Raw genomic sequence first — 25,389 nt, forward strand, 5'->3', positions numbered from 1 at the left:
GAGGACACTAGTTTTGGTGTGTTAGTGATTGGTATGCAGACATTCCTCAAGAGCCCAATGTTAGCACACTTTGCATTCTACATCTGGTGCTACCCAGTACTCCTCCTTCACTACCCAGATTAAACCAGCATGTTATACTCATTCCTCCACTCTGTTATTCATGTATTCCCTCAAAATCCATTTGTACCTCAGGCTCTCACCCTCGCACAGGTGATATCTCCTCATTTGTCTGCCTTGTCTTATCTACAGGATGTTCGTCAAGGCAGTGACACCACACAGTCAGCAGTGTGGACCTGGTCAGGGACTCTCTTGGCATTACAGCAGCTTCAGAACGGTAAGGAAAAGTCAAGGCACAGTATGAAAGTTGGTAGGAAAGTCTAACTTTGCAAGAACTAATCTTCTTGCTAGTACAGCTACATGTGGAACCAATTCTACCCATCACACTTGGTTTACACATCGATGACAGCTACCAGTGCCACAGCTCTTTGCTGGCTTATATTAACAGCTTAACAAGTGCCAAAAAAGAGCAGCAGAGAAGTTCAGCTCACACAGTTTCTACTGAGGCTCTGTGCCTTATCATGTATTTGTGTGTGAATTTCATTCAGAATCAGCTACTGACTCTGCCAGACTCTGAGTGAACTCTCAAGAGTTGTGTGAGCTAGAAAAAAAGACACAATCAAAAAAGACATTCCTGGCACATCCAAATACCAGGTCCAGAGAGCTCTTGTACATGTACCACCTGCCCCTGTACCAGTAAGAGTTGGGCATGGCCACACAAGGGCCCAAATTGGACCTACCCTGGAAGAACATTTCCTATATATCATTATCTGAGGTGCAGGAAACCACAGGGTATGTAATCAAGGCAGCACAGGCTGTGTGACAGAGAAAGGGCAAATCCTTGGAGGAAAATACTCTCATGTTGCACAGAGAAAAGAGTTTGGAAGTATTTACTGCCACTTAAGTACAGAGGATCTTTGGAAGATGAAGTATATCTTCATATATATTTGTATAGCAGGGCCCCACTTGCTGTCGTTCCTACAGCTGTTGAATAATTGCAAGACAATGATAAGAGTCTGTAGAAATTATCCTGTAACCAGAACCCACAGATCCAGCAGAGAACATTCACTGTATTTCAAGATTATTGATCCTGTCTATAGGTTTTAATATAAATAATTATACCCCTGTTATACAGTCCTATGGGCTGCTTTTCCAGTTCTGCACAAGGTACCCTGCTCTCTATAAAATCCCACAAGGTTCCTCATGCAAAAGATCCTACAGACAGTTTATCAAGAGCATTTGTCATTTCAAAAAGCTCAGAGTATCTCAGAAAGCAAGAAAAGCATAGACTTAGACACATAAAACCAAAGAAAAGATGACACAAGGCTATGAACAAACTACCATCACCGCAGAACAGCCTAGGTGTTTGCCAGCCTGGCCTCAGAGGCTGCAGGTGTCTACTCCCAGCACCTCTGAAGGAAAGACATGCTCCCTTTCATCTGAAATGTGACCCCTGCAAAGCACTGTGCACATCCATATCCACAAAAGCAACTACCACAGACTCAATTTCACCACAAGAAAAGGCTGGCGGCACAGAGACACAAAATTGGTCCTCAAGTAGTGAAGCTGGTCTTATCTCAGGAGCTAAGGAACTCAAGCCAAGTCATCTGCGTTATTCTGCAAAGAGGGGAAGAAGGAGAGATGCCAAGATAACAGCAGATGCTTAAAGAAAAAAAGGAAGTAAAGGTCTGGAAAAGCCTTTGCTTTCTATAGATCCTCACTCTTCATTTTGATAAACCTCCATAGCATCAAATTCACTGGAGATACTTATCACTGCATTTCCTCCATGAAATTACACCTCAGGACAACCTCCTATGACCCGTCCAGCCTGTAGTGTCTTTTCCTCAGGCTGAAGTTAAGCAATAACTGCACCAGGCAACTGGTGGGAGACACCAGGGTGGCCACTCAGACTGTAGCAACTACAGGGTTGTAACAGGAAAGAAAGGATGGTGGCCCAGCTTGTAACTGCACAAAACACTCCACACAGAGTTGAATTTCACTGACCTGTTGAATACTTCCGTGTCCTCTCGGAGTCCTTGTACAGGGATCCCATGATATCACCCATGGATCTGGAGATCCTCATTTCATGCTGTTTACTGCTGTTTGGCTGGAGGAGCTGTTAATCAGACAAAGGGAATGATCAGATTCTGCCAGCATCCTTGCAGACACACCATATGACACCCTGTATTTAGTTCCCATGACCATATTACCCAAGAACCAGAAAAACACGTATGTAATCCATGTATGTAATCATTCACAAACAATTCACTCTAATGAGATAAGATTGAGCTCCATTCACAGAATCACAGAATCACTAGGTTGGAAAAGACCCACAGGATCATCGAGTCCAACCATTCCTATCAATCACTAAGCTATGCCCCTCAGCACCTCATCCACCTGTCTTTTAAACACCTCCAGGGAAGGTGACTCAACCACCTCCCTGGGCAGCCTCTGCCAGTGCCCAACGACCCTTTCTGTGAAAAATTTTTTTCTGATGTCGAGCCTGAACCTCCTCTGGCAGAGCTTGAGGCCATTCCCTCTTGTCCTGTCCCCTGTCACTTGGGAGAAGAGGTCAGCTCCCTCCTCTCTACAACCTCCTTTCAGGTAGTTGTAGAGAGCAATAAGGTCTCCTTTCAGCCTCTTCTTCTCCAGGCTAAACAACCCCAGCTCTCTCAGCCGCTGCTCGCAAGACCTGTTCTCCAGCTTGTTCTCTTCTCTCTTGTTGATAATGATAAATACAGATATCTGACATAAAAGATCATTCGCACATGCTACTGTTTCCAGGTAGATACAGAGACTCTACCCTGAACCCAAGTTTCAGTCCCAAAATCAAAGCCTCTCCTCCATGCTCCACAGACTTCTGCGGCAGCCTAGGCACTGCAGAGTTCCTCTGTAACAGAGTGGAGGATCAGGCTCTGCTACGGAAGACAGGTCAGGGGGAAAGCAATGAAATGTAACTTAAATGGAGATGGCTAAGTCTTAGTAAAATAACAGATTACAGTGCACTGTGATTTAGTGCTGGTCTTATGTATGACCTCAGAACCGCACGTTCTTGCATGGTTACATGCTGCAGGATGAGTTCGACCTACTCTGAAAGTTATACACGAATCTACCTGGCTGCTCTGCTCTAAGTAGTTAACTTGCACTACTGCAATGATCCTGCAGTGGCCAAGGCAGATCACCCCATTTCTGCCCAGGATTTAGGAAACACAGATTGTTGGCTCAGTTTTCACTGGGACTCTGGTCTCTGCATCCTGAGAGCCTCCCAAAAGGAGTGGAGAGGTTCCAGGAGCCATGAGCACCAGTGGTAGCGTGAGGACAAGCAGTATGAGTTTCAAGACTCTTAAGTCTCTCTGGTACTTCTAGGAAATATAAGGAAGAAACAGAGTTGCAACATCTGCAAATCCCTTGCTTTACAGTCTGTGCTTGGGGCAGCACGACATGTGCTTTGGCAAGACACTCTGTGCAGGCGAGGTCAAGCTAACAGGATTAACTGCGAAAACACTGAGCTCAGGACAACCAAATAAATAAATAACGGAAGAAAAAAAGACAGCCCTGCACGAGACTGAAGGATTCTCCAGCTTGCTCTCCCTGGCCTTCAGTACTGCAGCACCACATGGATGGAATGGTCCCCATGCTGCCACCCAGCAAGGCCCAGGACACCACCCTGTATACAGAGGAGAGGCTACAGAGGAACGGTGACAGCATACCTAGGCAAAAAGAACAAGAGGTTCTCTTTGGGTTTGACCCTGTTTGAGGAGAAGGTCAATATTTAACCCTTCACAGGCTGCAGGAGGAGTGGGAGGGAGCTGAGCTCAGTCTCCAGGCTGCCAACACAGGAAGGATTTCTGAGCAGCTGAGCCAGGGTAGGGCTGACCTCCCCCATGACCAGCTTGCCCTCTGCTCTTCACCGTCAGAAGACTCGTTTCCACTCCCCAACACAATAACAAGGCATCTTGCTCCGGACACAAAAGAGCAGAGAAAGTGAAGGGCTCACATTCGCTTTCTTTGGAGCGCTCACAAGGATCCGCAGGCTCTTCAGAGAAGGGCTCAGCTCCAACTGTTCCATCGCTTTGTCCAAATCTTCCTGGGATTTCAGCGGGATCAGGAGCTGGAGGGATTGAACAAACACCGGAGCACGGCAGTGTCACACTTTTGGGTAAACAGAGGAAGCCAGATCCTTGCAGTAAGCATCTTGGGAATTGGGGGACAAGGGAGTAACCAAAGAAGGCAGATGGAAAACAAAGACCCCATGCCCTCCAGCTTGCCGAGCTCTAGCATTTGCTTCCAAGTTCTCATCTACCAAGGAACAGATGCAAAAAATCACAACAAAAAACGTCTGCAAGGAGAGAGCTTAAAGGTCACACCACCAATTCAGCAAGGGGGAAGAGAAGAGGGGTGAGATGGAACCTTGGGCTTGCTGCCTGCTGTTCTGGGCTGCTCTGATCTTGGAGTTTGTAGGCAAAACCTGCCGCAACCCAACCTCAAAACAGCCCCACACTTTCTTCCTGGGAAGATGGTCATGCAGTGGTGCTCCAAGAAAGGAGAGAGCTGCACCCAAAGATCTACTCTGGCAGATCCTCAGTGGTCTTCCCTATTGCTGCAACCTGCACACTGACAAGTCTCCTTAGTGTCTGGGCACCAGGTGAAAGCAGGAAACATCTCACAAGTAAGAGTCTCTTCCCTTTTGATGTGAAAGGTGTGCATCACTCTCTCGCCAAGAGCCACTTCTTTGATTTCCACTGAGGCAAATTCATCTGCTTTTTATACACAAGGTAAACAGACCAGAGAGACTCACAGTGCCGTGTCTATCAAGCAGCTAAAGGTCCTGATGTTTTCCTGGTAAGTGCCTTCATACCTTCAGAGGGAATGTGACCTTCCTGACATTGCTGTGTGGTGTACTTTGTCCTGCAGACAGCCTCCAAAGCTTCCAACAGCCAACACACCTGCACTTCAGAGGGGCTCTGTGGCCTTCTGCTGCCCTGGACTAAGAGGAAAACCACAACTTTTTGCCCCTCATACTGGGACATTCTGCCTAATCTCATAAAAACGAAGCCCTCAGCCTCTGTAGGTTGCCTTGGGCATTGGCACGGAATCCAGCCAATACACCATATGCTAGTGCCAAAGTACACAAGAGTTTTACCTACCAAAGGGACCAAGTGGCCACAGCTCCCAGTAGGCTCTCACTGGTCTTACTGCGAGCCACAGCTGCCCATAACTCCTGAAAGGCAGCTCAGGCCTCTGGGTGATCAGGGTTCAAGCCACCAGCCACAGCAAATGCTCCTCAGAGGAACCACCACAGAAGCCGACGCTGAAAAGCTGCCTGTGTCTACGTTTTTGATCCCAGGGTGTTGCCGAGGGTTTGGCTGTTGTCCTGTAGGTAAATACACCTCAGACTGTGTGCACTGAGGCTAGGATTTCGGGGATGACCAGGTCAAGGGAAAGCTGTGGGCCCTGGCCAATAAAGATGAGGTTTCACCTCGGGCAACTGCTACAGTCACCTCCTCCACCAAGGACCACAGCCTAAGATCAGCAAGCTCCATCTTAGACATCCGTGTGGCTGCTGTTTAGAAACAGTGTGAGCACTTCAGGGTTTGGATTGAGTTTCTCTTCTCCTGTGTTATAGGAAGGTTATCTTTCATCTCCATTTTGCATACAGGGAATTGAGCCATATGCAGACCACCCACTTCATGTGACAAACATCAGGCTTATCCAAGAGAACCAAGCTCCTGCAGCGGTGGAGAGTAGGTGGTCCTGAGCGTACACCAATCTTGGGCACCTAGCTTTGAGATACTAAAAATCAGGTCTGTAAAGGAGCACTGCAATAGCTAAGCTTATTACAACCTGCTGTTCTGTAGAATTTACAGTCCTAAATTAGGTACCCAGAACTCCTACAGTTTGCACAGGAGAGTTAGATGTCCAGAAATGGGAATAACAGGTGAGAAAATGAAGCTGCCAGGTCTAATTGCTGGAAGCAGTAGTGACTGCAGAGGAAAGTCAAGGCCAGTTCCCAAAAGATATTTAAGCAATGAACTCCAGAGTGAGCTAGGAGTGCTCTTCTTAAGGTATGCAAATATGGTTGAGAAATATCTACAAAAAGACAGGAAAAAGTGACTCTAGAGCAAAGCGTTTAGCACATTCACCCATGAAGAAGGATAATCAAGTTTTGCACGCTTTGAAACCTATTTAGTTATTTGTACGTAGGAAAAAGATTCCAAGAGGAACTCTTGAGAAAGCCTTGCCCCATGATATCCTACAGGTTGCTGGGACTTGAGTGCTCAACCAAACCAGATGGGGAAGAGCTCAAGAAGGTGTCCCTCACACCCTAAGCAAGGGATCTAACCAGCTGAGGTTTTTACAGAGAACACTAACATCAGTCTTGTCAGGGCTGGGAATGGATTCCCAGTCTGGGACAGGGCTTGGATATGAATGAAAGGAACATACTCACCAGGTAGATATCAACTACTCATGGCTTTTAGTAGGTTCACGGTTAGAGCATGGCTAAACTTTGGGATCTGAATGAATCACCTGTGGTCACAGCAGATTTAAGACAAAGATGGTATTGAATGTGTCTTCCAAATGCTGTGCAGCTGTTCTCAGTCTGTTTCCTTAAGCAGCAGATCTTAAGAGATATTCTCTGGGTGCACTGTTTAACCCTCTTGAAGTTTACCAGGGCTCCACAAGTGCATCAAGGAGACAAACCTTCTCTCCCACACTTGCACAAACAGAAATGGGAATGATGAAGAGTTGCTCCCCCTCACTTTTCCAGCCAGCAGAATTTGACTCTGAACTGTAAGTAGAGTCTGACTGCTCACCCCTCCTTCTACTGAGCTTCTCACAAGTGTTCCGAGCAATCCCTCAGCTGCTGCTTTGAACAAAATGTTCTGCAGGTCTCTCCATCTCACTCCAATATCACAACACTAACACGTCTGCATGCCTGCTCTGGAGAAGCCAAAACCACCAGGCAGAAATTGCCCTTCTGAAAAAGGGCTGGAGCCAGTGTTTAGCTTGGCTTTACCTAATACCCACATCTGGCAAGTAGATTTTGCTCCATTCAGCTTCCAGACTGTGGCACATATGGATATCAAGGAACAGATATCTGCTAGGCACAAAACTAAATATAGACTTCTGCAGAACCACAGAAGTAATTGCCAGGGTGCATTTCCAGTAACAGGGTTTACTCTGTCTACAGAGTGAGCAGCCGTGATGAACAGCAAAGTTTGCCCACACAGAAGTTTCACTGAACAGAACTGATTAGATTATCAGATTTTCTTCTTGCTGTTAAAGAGTACAGACCCCTGGAGCCCCATGTTTTCATACAACTTGGTCGTCATTCCGCTGCAGTCTAAGAAAATGAGTGCAAAGGGTGAGTTTTCTAGTTTTGCTTGACCTCACTCTGTAAGACACTGCAGAAAGCCAAAGAATAGTAGGAAACAGGGTTGGGGAAAAATCTGAGAGGTCAATTAGTTCATCTTCCTGCCCAACGCAGGACCAACTGGCATCAACAATTCTCAACAAATGTTTGTTAAATCTGCTTTTAAACGCCTCTCCTCCCCCCGCATAATGGAGCTTCTACCATTTCCCTAGGCTTTAACTCTCTCTAACCTTCTGAAACGATGCTGAGGGACAGCCACAGAGGAGACAAGCAAGGGAAGGTCAGAAAGGAACTGGTGGCATGCTGAGGGTCAGCATTCTGCCCAAGGTCACAAGTTGGTGATGGAGAAAGGACAAATGACAAGGTAACAGCCACACCTGGGGCAGCTTTTTAGCAGCACATACAGATCAAATTCAGACAGAGCAATTTCTTTAGAAGCCAGTCTTTCAATATATAATGTAGGCCAGTTGTCCATGGCCAGACAAGATTCTGTGGTCCTGCTCATCAGAAAGACAAGCCCAGCCTAGTACTAACATGCAGACTTGCCCCATGTGGTACACCCGTGGCCAGGCCCCGCTCTTATCTATACCAGCCCAAGCCCGCTGATTCCGTGGTCCCACCAGGATGTGATTCATGCGTGCCCCTGCTCCACCCAGCTGGCATGCTCATCTCACTGATCTTGGCTTCAGGACTCCTGCTTCATCGGGACAGGGACTGATATTTAATGAGCTTTTGTAGGGGCCTGTTGACCTCAGTGTAATTTTGGTCTACAAGGGGTGCTTCTGCAAGAGAAACATCTGATGGCAACAAGGAATTACTGCACAGTTGTCTTTGAGCATGAAGAAAGAGTGAAATTGTAATGAGTCTGTAGTCAGGCTACCTCTGAGACTCGGAGTCATGAGACCATAAAACCTGACCCAGAACTCACTAGGAGCCAGATGCCAGGGTGTCTCCATGTGGACATGTGGCCTATCTCCTCAAAGGTCACTTTTGTCTGTTTACAGAGTTTCCACTGTAAAAATCCTGAATTACCACTGCTCAGACCTCTTCCCAAAGGTGTAAGTTCTCACAAGGAGGAATTTTTATGTATAGAAAAACAAAACACTGAAGGTCCTTCTCAATTCTAAGAAGATAGGGCTACCCAAAAGCCTGCTCTGTGCTGTATACATGCCAAGGAAGACAGTCTCTAACATGGGATAAAATCCATTATTTCAGCTTCTGTTTGCTGTTGCTGGAAAAAAAATCCTCTTCCAGTGGAAAGAAACCTGGAATGAAATGAGTCACTCCTGGAGAATTCAATGGCAGGCTTTTCCCAGGAGGGCTGTCAGAGAATGCCCAAGATTAGAAACCTGTCTGCATTCAAAGGCAAAACCCAGTGGAAACTGTGCTATCATGAGGTACCTCTTATAAAAGAATAGCAACCTTTTAGTGGATCAAATCTTCATTGAGACAGAAGGAAGAAAAAGAAGAAAAAGAAAAAGAAAAAAAAAGGAGAAAACTTTCTTCATGACCTCCCTTTCCATTCATTCTTTAACGAATGGTTGTTAGACATTTGCAATAGGCACTATAACAAGCAAACTGCCAATACAGATCCAGTACAGGGTCACAAGATCTGCTAGAGGAACCTATGGTGATGCACATCTCAGTTCAGACTGAACCACAAGAACACGCACACTGTTCTGGGGGTTTTGGGTGAAATAAAGTCAGTGATGGGTGTATGCTGTGTAAGTAGCACTGCCCCTCATGCTCTGGACTTCACAGAATCATAGAATCACTAAGGTTGGAAAAGACCACTAAGATCACCAAGCCCAACCATCAGCATAACACCACCATGCCTACTAAACCATGTCCCCAAATGTCATGTTCACAACTTTTTTTGAATATCTTCAGGGATGGTGACTCTACCACTTCCCTGAGCAGCCTGTTCCAATGCTTGACCACTCTTTCAGTAAAGAAATTTTGCCTAAGATCTAATATAAACCTCCCCTGGCACAATGTAAGGCCGTTTACTCCTGTCCGGTCACTAGTTATTGAGAGAAGAGACCAGCATCCACCTCGCTACGCTTTCAGGTAGTTGTACAAGGCAATAAGGTTTCCCCTCAGCCTCCTCTTCTCCAGGCTAAACAATCCCAGTTCCTTCAGCCGCTCCTCACAAGACCTGTGCTCCAGACCCTTCAACAGCAACTTGATGTCCTTCTGCAGCAACCTGCCTCAAGACAGAAAGGCTTTACATCCACACTAAACACGCAGCAGCCTACAGTCACTTCATGTGGCTCTCAGAAGTCTCAGCTGTTCTTCTCTGTGCCCTGTGTATGTTCTCACCAGCCAGTTTCACTCTGCAATTTGGTCCTATTGCCCCAAGGGTGTTAATGGGAAAACATCTACTGCTGCTGATTGCATAGCTGAACTGACAATGTGTCCAACAGCTCAGCTACTTAACTCCTCTCTTGTTTGAGTTAGGGGGATTTTTTGTTCTGAGGGAAAGACAATACTCCTGCATCACCATTTAACAGGCCTGAATTGAAATAATTTTGAGAAGGGGAAAGCCTAGCTCAGAGTCTGAGAATCCAACTGAACTGTACCTGGACAACAGCTCTTCCAGCTTACTAGCTGGAAACCACAGAGTACGATTACTGTTCTTCACATACACGTACAACGCTACATCTGGGCCATAAGAACAAACCACTGCTCAGAAGTGGACACCAGGTACCCTAAAACTCTCCATTAGCAGTAAGGAGAAGAGTACCTCATTGTGTACACAGACTAAGTCCATCGTCTGTCCAAACGCATCCGTGACCTTCTGCACCACTTCTTTGAATTTGACTGGTCTTGAAAACTGGATAATCCTGTATACACAAACATACAAAAATAATCACAATTAAGTAGCATACTAGAATTTGGGACTAGACTGACGATTCAGAAGCAAGGACTTGCATGCTTCTATCATGAAACATAAAGCCTTCTCCTTCCTCTTATACTTAAAGAAATACTGCTCATTTGCTATCCAAGGGGGAACTTGACCTACCCTGCAAGAATATATACCAAAAATCCTACTGGAGGTCCTCTATTCCTCTACCTACTGTGAAGTACAGGTGGAAAAGAAGAATGTCAAGCAGCCCTTCACTGGAGAAGACCCAGGGTCAGGCACTGGTCAGTGACTTATCATTTCCATTTTCAGCGAGTCGTTCTGAACAGGGAGTAGAGATGGAAGACAGAATGATGCAGTTTGGCATCCTATGACTCTCAGATATCACCACAAGCAGCAGCACTATAGGTATGTATCTAGCCCTACAGTGATATTAATTACTTAAATATTCTTTGGCTTTAAATTGCAACTTGGACCATCAGCCTGCGAGTTTCCAGCCCTGTGTCCTGCCCTGCCTCATTCACCAAGCATCAAGCAGAGGTGATTCCATGAAAATGTCAAGCAGGGAAGGGCGGGTGAGCTTTCACTCCCAGCTCTATTTTTATGGGACCCATGCCCAAAATCTGGTTATCTTAAGTGTCATAGCTTGCTAATGAAAGGACACATTTCTGTAGAGTTGCAGCTCAGCTGTGGTTCAGCAGAGCTCAAGAATTAAAAAGAGAAAAGTGTCCAAGCGTGCACCCTGTGTCCCTGGTAAGAGGCATTTAATGACTTCCAGCTTGAAACCCATTTGCCTGCATGTAAATCCCAGGAGGTACTTGTGGCAAACAGGATGACAAGGCAAGGCTCTTGCATATAAAACTGTAGTTGATTTTAGAGGAACAAATCCTTCTGTGAGCTCATCTGCAGCTGGATGAGGTCAGTAGGATGATGTTGGGTAAAAAAGGTAATTTGTCCTTGAGCATGTGGGGGACTGGGCTGGGTAGTACGTACCGTTTTTCTCCTTCATATTCAAACTTGATCCTGACATTTCGCTGCTGAAAGAAAAAGCAGAAAATGGTTAGGTCCCAAACTGCATATCCCAGACGGACATGCGGATCCAAATCTAACAGGAGTTCTCAGGGAGAGCCATAACTCTGGTGGGCATCTGGTCTATTTAAGGCTCGCAGACTCTAGGGCAACTCCACATTGCTGATAAATACGCTTGTCAAAAAATAAGCTCTTCTGTAAACAAGAGGTCAATCACTCATCTGTATAACTGTTAGTTTGAATAAAATGCATTAACAACGTGGAAAATTGTGATTGCTTTGAACTCAGCTGGCAACAAGGCACTATTATGGAAGAAGTAAACATGTTAGGTTTCTGATGTCTGTCCATCTTCACTGCTTCCTGTGGTTTTACCCTAGTACTTTTTTTTGTTGGAAACCCAAAAAGCAGAAGCTCAGAGGATGTTTAATAGAACACAGGAATATTCAGGGCAAAGAAATGAGAAGTAAAAGCAGGCATCCTACAATGGAAATGGAGAGACAGTCATGGATTTTAAAAGCCAACAGTGCTAGGGTTGTGGGGGAGTGACTGTTATTTTCTTAGGATATACGAGATGCAAAGTCTATCAGACATCACTACACTATTCACAGTACAAGCCCACCCTGAACTGACTTGTTGCTCACCTCGAGAGAAACCATTTAATTTGCCAAGAGAAGAGAAGAGAAGAGAAGAGAAGAGAAGAGAAGAGAAGAGAAGAGAAGAGAAGAGAAGAGAAGAGAAGAGAAGAGAAGAGAAGAGAAGAGAAGAGAAGAGAAGAGAAGAGAAGAGCCAGCGGAGCCATGGGCAGACTGGGCACACAGCTGTGCAAGGACTAGTAAAAGCCACTTCTCCCATCCTCTATTTGCGCATATTTAGCAGCAATCGAGACCACAAGGAGCCTTTTTATTCATTCAGCTTCTCAGACCCAGCCTGAGCCAAGCATCCCTCTAGCACCCCTTGGCTCATGCCAGAACTTCCTGACGGTCTCCAAGGCAGATCAAAGCTCTCTTTCCTCCCCAGATCAGGTTTAGTCACCCCATTTAACCGGGGCTCTGCCTCCACTAGTGCACACAAGCCTCATATAGCGGTTTTCTTCCTGTGGAGAAAACACTGCTCACCACCACCCTCTGAGGTGTAACATCAGCGAGGGCTCGGTCCTGTGCTGCCTGCATCTCCCAGGGATAATCCCCAAATGGGTGGGTGACAGCCCTTCCTGAGCATCGGCCTTATCTCTAACCCTGGATTGCCAGCACATGAAGGCACACTTTCCATCCTCCCAGAGGGAAAGCAGAGCTACAAGTGAGACAACTTTGTCTCTAATGAGGAAAATGAGCTGGACAGGCATCCCTCGGTTTATTTTTAAACTGACAGCTCCTCGAGTTCTGCAAACACCCACCAAAGTTTAGGAAGTCAAGACGATTCAGTAGAAAAGCTGAAAAGCACCTATCAGATTCAGGGTGAATGTGTTAGATCATCCAAAATGCATCATTTTTATCTTGGCTTGTAGCATTTTCTGTGCTTCCAGAAAAGCTGGGAACAACCAGTGCCAGGACAGTCGTCAAATGAGGCACTCCAGCAGTGTTACAGGCTTGTGCTAAACAGGCACTTATATCAGCTCAGTGTCTGCTTCTCCAGACCCACAGCTCTTGGACAAACTCCAGATTTGCCTCTAGAACCAGGCTCAACCCATAAAAACACAAAATTAACTCTAAAACAGTGCAAAATTCAAAAGGAAAAGAGATCATAGAATTACAGAGCGGTTTAAGTGGGAAGGGACCTTAAAGATCATCCAGTTCAAACCACTCCTGCTATGGGCAGGGACATCTTCCAGTGGTTCAGGTTACTCAAAGCCTCATTCAACCTGGGCTTGAACACTTCCAGGGATGGGGCATCCATGAATTCTCTGGGCAGCCTGTGCCAGTGCCTCACCACCCTCACAGGAAAAAATTTCTTCCCAATATCTCATCTATACCTCCCCTCTTTCAGCTTAAAATCTTTGCCCCTCCATCCTATCACTGCACTCCTTGATAAAGGCCCCTCTTTAAGTACTGGAAGGTTGCTATAAGGCCTCCCTGGAACCTTCTCTTCTCCAGGCTGAACAACCCCAACTCCCTCAGCCTGTCCTCAGAGGGGAGGTGTTCCAGTCTTGTATCATCTTTGTGGTCTCCTCTGGACTGGGGAGGTGCACCAGCCCTCTATAATCTTTGCGGTCTCCTCTAGACCGGAGATAACCATAACTAACCTAGCACTGAATGTTAAAATCATTGTAAAGAGACAGGCAAATACAGACAGAATTGCAACTGTGGATTATTTCTGTTGGAAAAGAGATATGGGCTCTTTTATGCTATTTTTTATTTGCACGTGCCTCTGAACAGGGCCTGGCTGGTTCTTCCCTCCTGGATGCTGGCACTAAATCAGCTGGTGTGGGTTCACTGCATGTAGCTCTGCAAAGCCCTTTAATAAAGTACAACAAAAAAAAATCAGGGCAAGGAACTTTCGAGGTTTCTCCTGACAAAGGAGCAGGATGTGTAAGGGGAAAAGCTCACGCAGCTCTGGCCTCCCTGCAGGAAACCTTTCAAAACACAGGTTTCACTTTCAGCGCAGACCCGAACGCTGCACCGAGCTGGGACGTAGCACACATTCCCTGTTTATGCTGAGCACCACAGATTTCGCAGACCAATAAGTTTTGAAAAACAGCTTGTGGCTGGAAAATGTCAAAACGCTTGTATAAAACTCCAGAGAGAGAAGGAAAAAAAAAAAAGAGACCCAGACCCTTCTGCGTCCTTTTCTTCTACATCAACAACAAGGCTGATGTGCTATGGCCCAAAGCCAACAGAAGTAAGCCAGCTGCCCCACGCTGCTCCGCTTCTGAGCAGAGCAACGCACACACCGGCTGCAACAGGGGAATAAAAAACTACTTGGTTTGTTAATTTGATTATTATTCATTCCTTTTGCTGATATAAAACCCACTCCCTCTTTCCTCCCTCACAGGAACCAAGACCTGAAACTTGCAAACATCTCCAAGGGGAAGATACATATACACATATGCATGTGTGTATATATATATATGTATATGTGTGGCTGAGAAGCTCAACATGAGCCAGCTAGGTGCGCTTGCAGCCCACAAAGCCAACTGTATCCTGGGCTGCAAGAAAAGAAATGTGACCAGCAGGTCAAGTTGGGCTTGTTCAGCCTACAGAAGAGAAGGCTCCAGAGAGACCTTAGAGCAGCCTTCCAGTACTTAAAGAGGGCTTACAAGAAAGCTGGGGAGGGGCTTATCAGGGAGTGCAGGGATAGGATGAGGGGTAAAGATTTTAAGGTGAAAGAAGGGAGATTTAGATTAGATATTTGGAAGAATTTTTTTCCTGTGGGGGTGATGAGGCACTGCTACAGGTTGCCTGGAGAAGTTGTGGATGTCCCATCCCTGGAGCTGTTCAAGGCCAGGTTGGATGAGGCTTTGAGAAACGTGATCCAGTGGAAGGTGTCCCTGCCCATGGCAGGGGGCTTGGAGCTGGATGACCTTTAAGGTCCCTTCCAATCCAAACTATTCTATAATATATACACAGTTTGAGAAGTTGGTTAATTTTATTTTGCAGTCTTCCCTTGTCTTGTTCATGGTTTTGACCCACAGCTAAACCTGAATTCACCAGTGCTATCAGCAAGAAATACTTTTTCCCTTGCTTAAAAAAAAAAAGAGGGCAGTGCACAAAGCACTAGTAAGTCCCAGGAGGAAGCAAAGCACTTCCTAAATGCCAGAGTAGGCTGTGATTTTGTACACCCATGGAAATCTGGTTTGGAGCAATTCGCTTGAGATTATACAGGGAGTCTGGGGCACCGCCAAGTTCTGGAGCAAAATCTCACGTAAATCTGCATTCAGTGTTTCAAATTCATGATTGAGGAGAACGCAGGATCAGCATCTCCTCCATACAGACTCTAACATAATGTGCAAATTCTTGCGAGCAGGTCATGGAAGAGGTGCAGGTGGTGGAGGCTTTTCACTTTTTCAATTATGAGAGAAATGGAGACAACAGTGACTCCTCCTTGCACAATCCAGGTCATGCTATTTATCCTCCCTCCCATGAGATGTTAAATGACGTTAACGGCAGCCTTGTTCTCCCCTAAACCATGAAGTCATTAGTTGGGGCAGGAGAACAAGCAGAAACATCAAGCAGGGTCTATGTGAAATATGGTGGATGAGGGCAAGTCTATGCTGCAAGGCACCAGCCTTCAACACTGAGCTCTGGCAGAGGAATTTATTGACATGTAATCGAGGAAGCCGGGGAAACTGAGGCACAAAGGTACGGGGTGCTTTGGCTAAGAGTGTGAAGAAAAATCCAAGCTTGGGGAAGAGAAGGCTCCAAGGAGACCTTATTGTAGCCTTTCAATACATTAAAAGGGCTTTATAAGAAGGAAAGAGACTTTTTACCAGGTACTGTAGTGACAGCACAAGCAGAAACAGTTTCAAATGGCAAGAGGCTACACGTAGGTTAAATATAAGGAAGAATTTTGTGCAGGTGGTGAGGCATTGGAATAGGCTGCCCACAGATGTTGTGGATGACCCATCAATCACTGGAAGTGTTCAAGGCCACATTGGATAAAGCTTTGAGGGTGAAAGATGTCCCTGCCCAGGGCTAATGGGTTGCACTAGATGACCTTTAAAGGTCCCTCCAACCCAAACCATTCTGAGATTTTATGATTCATTCTATGAAGCAGTAGTACGACAGAGCCAGGCACAAAATTTAGATGTTTGAACTCCTGGGTTGTATGTGCTGAGCAACCTTCCCCTCTCCACGTGCATTTCCGTACAACATGGGCACAGAGGAGCCCACGTCTTGGCTGGCGCCTGTAGGCTCTGCTGTGATACAAACAAAATAAGCGACAACCCTGACAGGAAATACCACAGTAATTCCCTTCGTTTCTAGAATAATTTCTTCTCCAAGATCCTTGCACCGGCATTTCCTCCAGCCCTGCTAACAAATGGTATTTTACTTTCTTGCCATCTGCCTCAGAAAGGAAAAAGCAAAGCCACCGCAGTGGCCACAAACCCATCACCATCCTTCCAGGCTTCCCTTGAGGTATTTTTAGTTTCTTCCTCACAACTTCTAATTTCAAGAAGAGAAAAGACCACAACTGCTGAGCTTTTTAGAGGAAGCACTGATGGTAATTGGGGGTAAAAGGGGTGGGGGTAACTGTTTCTGCCCATGAGGTGCTTGGCTAAGGACCATGCACCCCGGCAGGCTCAGCCAAGCTCAGCCCCCGGAGTTGGAGCGACCAGCCCTGAGTGCTGGTTTAGATTAAGAAAAATGTTGGAAAAAAATGGAAAAAGTGTTTCCAAACGAGGTGAATCATGATCTTATACAGAGATCCCTGAAGAGCTGACTGCTGTTTGTAATAAAGGCACACACGGAGAGCAGGAAAACATGCAGTTAGGTCTAAAATGGAAGCGGCTTTGGAGGAACAGGAGGTGCTGGGCACCCTCAGCTGCTGGACATGCAGAGATTATCAGATCAGAGGACAGGCCCAAACTGAGTAATGCTGTGCATTTTGAGAAGAGGATTTGACAGCATAAAGGCACCCTCAGTATATCGCCTTAATGCCTCCAATTGCAGGCAAGGACCTCCACATCTGCCCATGCACTGGTGAGGCATCAGGAATTGAAGCACCTGCAACTGCCACGCTGCAAAATCCCTCGTCCTGAAGTCAGCAGCTGTCAGAAACAACATTTCAGTTGGACCCCACCTCTGTGGGTTGCTTTTAAAGCTGCTTCTGTCAAACCTAACCAGAGGACAGCTTTGCCCATGATGAGACACCTCAGGAACGGGGCCTTTGGATCACTCCTTCCACCCAAAACCATGGTTGCCTCACAAACAGCCTGGAACAAAGCCTCCGACTCCAACATTAACCCTAACAAGGTCAAGAAAGGCAGGAAAAAAACGTCACAAGGGTCCTCCCATTCCCTTCAGTGTGACACCAAGAAGGGCTCATTCCAGCTTTGCTCTTACCCACCCACAAGACCTCACAAACGCACTTCGCTTCCGCTTCCCCCCTGGGTAAAACAGGGGCAATGAAGGAGACCCACTTCTGCAAGCTGGAGGGTAAAGACCAGGGATTATTTTCACTTCTCTCATTTTCTATTTGTTGTCTCAGGGAACAATGAGAAAACCCTGCTGGGCAGTGGTGCGTTCAAACATCAGTGCTCTAGTTGCTCCTTTGTACAAAGCCACAAAGCGGTGGGATTTCTCCTCAACTTCTGGCTTCAGCCAAGAGAAATCAGCACGGCAGGACCAGGCTGAGGGGACTTCTGCAAACCTCCTCGATGTGCACATTGTTTGCATTAGTCCTCTGCTCACCCCTGCTTTTAGCAACGGGATATTCGTTATAAGCCAGACAGTTGGACCACGTCCCTAAACCGCAATAGGAGATGACTAATCCGCGTCATTAGGAATTATCTGCACAGAACCCCCACGCACTTCGGGTTATTCAGCAATCAGACAGAAAGGGGTTTGTCTGGGATTGCCCCCTTCTCCTCTCAGGAGAAGGGGGGTGAGGGGTGGGGAGAGAAGAAGCTACGAGATATCTTTGTCCTCCTGGATCCTTATAGCTCTTTTCCCCCAGAAAAGCAAGCCCAGCATGTGAGCAGCTCAGAGGCCAGTGGAAAGATGTTGTCTACAGAGTTCACTGCTCCTTGTCACAGATATTCTTGGTTTACACATCAGCAGAAAAAAGCTTCTAAATGTTCATTCAAAACCAGCTACCCGGCAGGGAATAGCTTTGTTCCAGCTGGATTTCTCCTTGGTATTACCCGGTAGCACCCATGTCAGCAACACACACAGACAAGGGAAAGCCACTTCCCCAGATCCTTGGGACTCCACTGCCTTTGCCATCTCCAGCCAAGGCTTTCCTAGCTGTGTCCCTTGCTTCTGCCCCTCAGCTGGGGCAACCCCTGAAGATCTCCTCATAGAAGACTCCCATCTTTAAGGTGATATTTATGGACCCCCACCGTATTCCTCAACGGTAAAACAGAGGTGATAAATCCAAACTCCTTCAAGGCTGCTTGAAGACCTACAGAAAACCCTAGAACATGGGAACATATTTATTCTAGTTATGAGCGAGCCTAGCCCTGCATCCAACTCGCCAAAGAAAAAGAAGAGTCCAGAGGTAATTTACCCAAACAACAACTTTTAGGTCAGTCTGACATTTGTTGTGTATGGGAAAATATTTCTCACAAATATTGGACTTTATTGCTATGGGAGAGCTTGCAATCAAAGTTAGCGTGGCAGAGGAATTGCTGACGAAGGCCCACATCGATGCCTTGTCATTAGAGCGAAGCACAGCACTGACAACCAACTTCATACTGCAAGTTGCCAAGCACTATTTATGCAAATACATGGACGTTCACATAGACGGACAGATACAAAATAAATGTTAATATAATTGCTCCTTTCTCCTCCACGCTTTTGTTTGGGATTTGTAATTCTTTGTGGTTTCCCTTCTTATCCCACTCATCTTTTTCCTTAGTGTTCACAATGTGGATCTTTATTCTGCTGTTTCCTCCTTCCCCTCTTCAGAGCCATTGCTATAAACAAACTCATTCGTCCGTTCAGTCCAGGAGACTGCTGGAAAGGACTCCCTCCAGCCACGCCACAGGATGCACAAGGACTAGTGGAGTGATAAAAGGAATAATGAAGGAATAATAGTGCAGATGATGCACTAACAATAATGTCAGGATGATCCCTCTGTTCCCAAAGAACAGCTCCCTGTTTAAGATTGTGACTCATGAGCAGAAGGAAAACGATGTGCACTTCTCTCTCTCCCCTGGTCCCTCAGAAGGCAGAAAGGCAGAGTAACGTCGTGGCTGACACCCCTGACCAGGGCAATCTAGGGCAGGAAACTTATCTGTACCGTGCATCAGGTACAGATATTCCCATTTACAGCTTGTTCTACCATGAGCCACTAGACATGCAGAAACTCAGCCTCAGTCATAAACTCATTTATAAGGAAAGCAAACTAAAAAGAGTAAAAATTTTTTAAAGCAATTTGCCAAAAGATAGGTTCATTTCATAAAATGATCTGAAGCAAAACCACAGATATTTTCGGGAAGAAGTACTGTGCAGCACACACCATCACAGGCTGCTTTCTTGTGTGGCCCAGGCCTAGCAGGAATACTGTCTGGCAGGCTCTAAATTTCAGATTCTGTCAAGAGAGCACTAAGGAATCCCTCCAGGAGACAGAGATGAGATAGCACTCATAGCTGTGTTTCTTTGTGGACCAAAAAAACTGCTGCAAGCCACAAAGGGATGGGTTGGTTAGTCAACACATTCTTGTTTAAAGTGTTTTTCAGTGGAAATTTGCAAAACTGACTAAAGGATTCCCATGTCTCAGAAAAGCATTTGTTACACAGAAAAAAAAAATTGTTTTTAATCTAACAACTGAAGATCCAGGCCCAAATATTTCAATGTGAGTTGATGAAGGGTCTGGAGCACAAGTCTCATGAAGAGCAGCTGAGGGAACTGGGATTGTTTAGGCTGGAGGAGTCTGAGGGGAGACCACATTGCTCTCTACAAGTACCCGAAAAGAGGTCATAGCGAGTCAGGTGTTGGTCTCTCAAGGAACGAGCAATAGGACAAGAGTAAATGGCCTCAAGTTGTGTCAGGGAAGGTTTAGAAATTGGAAATTAGGAAAAATTTCTTTACCAAAAGAGTGGTGAGTTGTAGAATCACAGAATCCTAGAAGGGTTTGGTTTGGAAGGGACCATGAAGATCATCTAGTCCAATCCCCCCACAGTGAGCAGGGATACCTTCAACTCCACCAGGTTGCTCACAGCCTCATTCAACCAGACTTTGAACATTTCCAGGGATGGGGCATCTACTGCCCCCCTGGGCAACCTGTGCCAGTGTTTCACCACTCTCAGCAAAAAAAAATCCTTCCTAATATCTAGTCCAAACTGCTCCTGTTTTATTTAAAACCATTACCCCTTGTCCTATTGCTACAGGTCCTGCTAAATAGTTTTTCCACATCTCTCTTACAAGCCTCCTTTAAGTACTGAAAGGCTGCAATAAGGTCTCCTCGGAGTCTTCTCATCTCCAAGCTGAACAACTCCAACTCTCTCAGCCATTCTGCAGAAAGGTGTTCCAGGCGTTTGATAATTTTTGTGGCCCTCCTCTGGACCCGCTCCAACAGATGGGTGTCTTTCCTGTGCTGAGGGCTCCAGAACTGGATGGATTGGGACAGGCGGCCCAGAGAAATGGTAGAGTGGAGGTGTTCAAGAAGCATGTAGATGTGGCACTTCAGGATATGGTCTAGTAGGCATGGTGGTGTTGGGCTGACGGTTAGACTTGGTGATCTTGGAGGTCTTTTCCAATCTTAAAGATTCTATGATTGCTGCAAGGCCTCGTAAGAGACACCTACAATTAGATTCCCTAGAGGAACACTGAGCATGCAAATACCCTATGCCTCTCTCTCTAAGAAGGGAGACTGTGCACTGCACCCTTCAGCCCAGGCAGCCACTCTGATCATAGTGGGAGAGGAAAAAAGGGAAAGAAAAAAAGAACACTGTGTACCAAAGGAGCAACAAATCACAGGCATGATAACAGCAGTCCCAAGGCAATCTTCCCCCCTGCAATCATTTTCTGCGCTAAAAAAATGGAAAAAAACTAAAAGTGACCCAAACAAGTCAATTAAAAGTTTCTGAGCTGCAAGCAAAAACCAAGTCTCCACTAGTTCCACCTACTTTGGCCACTCTCCACCTCAAAGACTAGACTCCCGTCATCCCACAAGCCAGACTTGTTCCAGCAAGTCCAATTTAGTGAAGCAACAATTCAACATAATCCAACGCCCTTCATCTCGTGGGGCCTGTTCGTTTGAATCCTGAGCTCCGGAAGCGCAAGCAGAGTGGGATGCTGACTCTTTGTTCCCCCTCCATCAGAGAGTTCTGAGTAACAATAAGCACACAGCTATAGCTGGTCTGCTTATGGATAAAAAGAAAAATCATAAAGGAGGCTATGTTTTTCCCAAGGATCAGTGTGGTAATTGGGAAGAACAATTTGATTCCTAACATAATAAAACTAAATGTAAGTGTTAGCCTACAATCCTAAAGCTAATAATAGGGAACCACTAACTCTATTGGTGATTCATAAATGAAGATACAGTGTGGATGGACTGTGGATACAGATTTGATTTTCATAAAATTGAAGTCTTTCACTTTCATAGATAAGAATTTAGTCAATGAAAATTATTATTTTTCTTGTTTTCAAGTAAATGTTTTCAAAAAAATAATAGCAGGGATTTTCCCCTGTTGTAAGAAAACAAGTATATTATTTAAGAGAAGCCTAAAAAGCTTTGCTCTCCTGCAAGCATCCCGAGATGGTTTGGTATGGTCCCCACCCATCAACTCACAGAAAACGCTACCCTCAGAGCCATCCAAAGCTGTGCTGGATTGTCTGCTCTGCCTGCAGCTGCGGACAGCAAGCTCTGAATTTCGCTGGTCAGTTTTGTAAATATCTTGGACTTCTTTCAGCATGAGCTGAACACAAATCCAGTGATTCAGCTTGGACAGCTGCTACTGCCAGGACACACTTTAAAACAGACATGCTACGTGCGCACGTGTTTTCGTCTGCATGTGTCTAGGAAGTCTAGAGGGATTCGGAAAAGGATTTTCCCCTCTGCATGCAGAGTTCTTTGTTAGTACCACAAGTGCCATTAAAACACGCATGATGACAGTAAATGACAATTTGTTTTCTTCCTTGCTAGGCACTCAGCAATTGCAAACTTGATTGCAAGCTTCTTCTAAGCTGTAGCACCAGAAGTGGAAATCCAAGTAGATTTGCTTGCACACTTCCCCAGCAGCTTCCTGCTCCTCTTAATTATTTTTCCCCCTCTCTTTTTCTTGCTATTTTGAGAACTGAATTCTTTCTTCACAACTTTTGTATTTATCTAATATTCGTTCCGTACACAAACAGGCTTCAGCTATTATATCAATGTCAGCAAATAATTTTTGACATTGCTCAAGGGACAATGTTTTCGCTCACAAAATCAACTCTGAATGCGCAACAGGGCCAAAATGTTTGGTTTTAGGAGCATAAAGATAAACACCAGTAACTAATACTTAAACACTTTACATAAGAATGACATTATTCCTCCCAAAAGAGCCTGGGTGTCTACAGCTTGAAGTTGGCAGTCTGTCTTTCAAATATCTGAAGTAAAATGTGCACATGATAAATACTGTATTTCATCAACACTGTCAATAGAAAACATTTGACTAATCCAAATCTTAAAGCTGCATAGCTTAGAACAAATTCTACTTTAAGTGCTAGGCAAGGGAAAGATGGGTCTTGGGTTTGGAATTGAGATTTAAAACCAGTTTCAGGCTTTATTGCTGTATTTGGTAATAATTTATCATAGAATGGTTTGAGTTGTAAGGGACCTTAAAGATCATCCAGTTCCAGCTTCCTGCCATGGGCAGGGACACCTCCCACTGGATCAGGTTGCTCAAAGCCTCATCCAACCTGGCCTTGAACACCTTCAGGGATGGGGCATCCATGCCTTCTCTGGGCAACCTATACCAGTGCCTCACCACACTCACAGAAAACAAGTCTTCATAATATCTCATCCAAATCTCCCCTCTTTCAGCTTAAAACCCCTACCCTTCTTCCTGACACTACATTCCCTGATAAAGAGCCCCTCCCCAGCTTTCCTGTAGCCCCCCCTTTAATTACTGGAAGGCTGCTATAACATCTCTCCAGAGCCTTCTCTCCTCTAGGCTAAAGAAGAACTCCATTGCTCCTCCTTGATATGGGGATGCCTGTAGCTTCTTTTCAGCTCTTCAAGAAGAGGTCCTAAAGCTTATGCCCTGGCAAGATTACATTATTTCTAACAATCTGAGTTCCTGCATCACTTGTTAATCTCTGTTCTAACCATTAAACGCTGTTCTCCCAGCATCGTAACCACCATGCCTACCTCTTCGGTTTACTGGAGTCTGGAGTGGACTCATGCCATGTCTTACCTGTTTGCTGGAGTGGACACTGTTTTTATTCCTGTTGTTGTCCAGCAGCCCCCCACATTTGCCCAAAGCTGCCAAATCCTTCATAATAGAGTTCAGAGCTTCTTCTTCATCTGCAAAAGAAGAGAGAACCAAAGTGTAGAAGGCAACCTCACCCCTGGAAATGCAGAGCAAAAAGACAGTATTGCAAATACAATCTTTCAACCCAAACGGGTCAAAAGACACAATGTCTAGTTTTCCTGTCAAGAGAGGCTTTCAAAGGCTACATCACAGTCCCTCCTAGCCCCTTGTGTCTTGAAAATACACGTGAGAGAGATCCTCAGAAAAGCCAGTGGCTGAGTGTGGGTGGCCACTGTTACTCCAGCTCCATGTCTGCTGCTCATGGAGCCCTTTGGAGACGGACCCATAGGCAAGATGCACTGTCCAGGGACACTGGATCCAGTTTGGGAAGCATAAGATGATGCACTATGGGACAGAAACCTTTCAGGACCCACAAAGTTCAAGCAGCAGGTGATGGAGTAGAACATAGTTCTTCATCTCCTCCTTTCCTCTCCTTACATTAAACATGCTCAAGAGCCACAACTGATTTTCAAAACTAGAGCCAGTGAGAAACCAAAGAAGAGAGCAAGAAAACCATTACAAGAAGCAACAGGCTTGAGTGCCCTGTACAGAAGTGAGGTACAAGCTGAGAGCTTGCAGCGAATTTCTGATTTCTGAAGTAACTAAAGACCTTTAAGGGTCCCATTTGACATGAAACCAATCTCCTTTTCAACACTTCTATGGTTGTAGTCTACAAAAGCAGCTATAAACTACTTTATTGCAAAATACCAACCACGAGCACTAAAAGCCCTAGGGCACCGCATCCAAAGATAACCAGAGAGTTGGAGCCCCTCCCATATGAGGACAGCCTGAGAGAGTTGGGTTTATCCAGCCTAGAGAAGGGAAGGCTCCAGGGGGACCTTCTAGCAGCCTTCCAGTACTTAAAGGGGCCTACAGAACACTGGGGACGGGCTCTTTATGAGGGTGTGCAGGGATAGGATGAGGGGTAGGGGTTTTAAGCTGAAAGAAGGAAGATTTAGATGAGAGATTAAGAAGAAATGTTTTCCTGTGAGGGTGGTGAGGCACTGGTACAGGCTGCCCAGAGATATATAAATACATAAATAGCTACTGCATTTTGTGTAAAACCAAGAGTCTCCAGGACAGAGCCACTGCTCCTCCAAGCTAGCCTGAAAAGATGTGAAAGATGACAAAAACTATACAAAATCACACAGGACTGGACCCAAATACTGAGGTTCTTTCTCCAAGGAGGTATATGCCCTAGATCCTCATGCTCAGATACAGCATCACCTCATTTTTTTTTCCTGCTTCTCCTGCTGAGTTTTGTCAGGACTGAAGCTGTGAAAAAAGTAAAAGATGTGAGAGAAAGATTTCTCACACATGCTGAGCACCCACAGCCATCTCATTAAAGATATAGGGCAAAAATAGAGGAAAATATTTGAAATCCAGTGTCACTTTTGGTTTAGCTCAGAAATGAGCTCTAATGCTTCCATTTTCTTGTAGGTGTGTGTATATATATTAGGAATATAATATATTTTTTTTAATATATATTAAACACATAATTAATAAAATTTCATATCCAAGTACATTAAAGAATAATTCCATTCCTCTTCCAGATTTCCCTACCCACTAAAACAACAGGCATATTTTTCCAGAGGGGTGGCAAGGAACATAATCTGAAGTGGTGCAAGAAGGTACTCAAGAAAAAGATAACTTTCATCGAATCACAGAATAACCAGGTTGGAAGAGACCCACCGGATCATCGAGTCCAACCATTCCTATCAAACACTAAACCATGCCCCTTAGCACCTTGTCCACCCGTGCCTTAAACACCTCCAGGGAAGGTGACTCAACCACCTCCCTGGGCAGCCTGTTCCAGTGCCCAATGACCCTTTCTGTGAAGAATTTTTTCCTAATGTCCAGCCTAAACCTCCCCTGGCGGAGCTTGAGGCCATTCCCTCTTGTCCTGTCCCCTGTCACTTCAGTTCTAGTTCAGGAAAAAAGACAAAA

The 25,389-nt window shown here is 45.5% G+C and overlaps 1 protein-coding gene across 3 annotated transcripts in view; it reads right to left on the reverse strand.

Moving 5' to 3' along the window:
• The window catches only part of LOC138721802 (mitogen-activated protein kinase kinase kinase 3-like), a 91,791-nt gene that overhangs the window by 26,315 nt on the left and 40,087 nt on the right, over positions 1-25,389 (reverse strand). For 2 of the 3 annotated variants that reach the window (XM_069859240.1, XM_069859241.1), the window contains exons 3-7: positions 23,326-23,435; positions 11,292-11,335; positions 10,179-10,278; positions 4,055-4,168; positions 2,062-2,173 (exon numbers count right to left, since the gene is read on the reverse strand). In XM_069859240.1, the coding sequence (XP_069715341.1) occupies positions 2,062-2,173; positions 4,055-4,168; positions 10,179-10,278; positions 11,292-11,335; positions 23,326-23,435 (480 nt within the window). The remainder of the gene's footprint in view (positions 1-2,061; positions 2,174-4,054; positions 4,169-10,178; positions 10,279-11,291; positions 11,336-23,325; positions 23,436-25,389) is intronic. The other variant, XM_069859242.1, reaches the window with a different exon arrangement.

The sequence above is a fragment of the Phaenicophaeus curvirostris genome, chromosome 6, assembly GCF_032191515.1.
Source record: "Phaenicophaeus curvirostris isolate KB17595 chromosome 6, BPBGC_Pcur_1.0, whole genome shotgun sequence".
Lineage (NCBI taxonomy): Eukaryota > Metazoa > Chordata > Aves > Cuculiformes > Cuculidae > Phaenicophaeus > Phaenicophaeus curvirostris.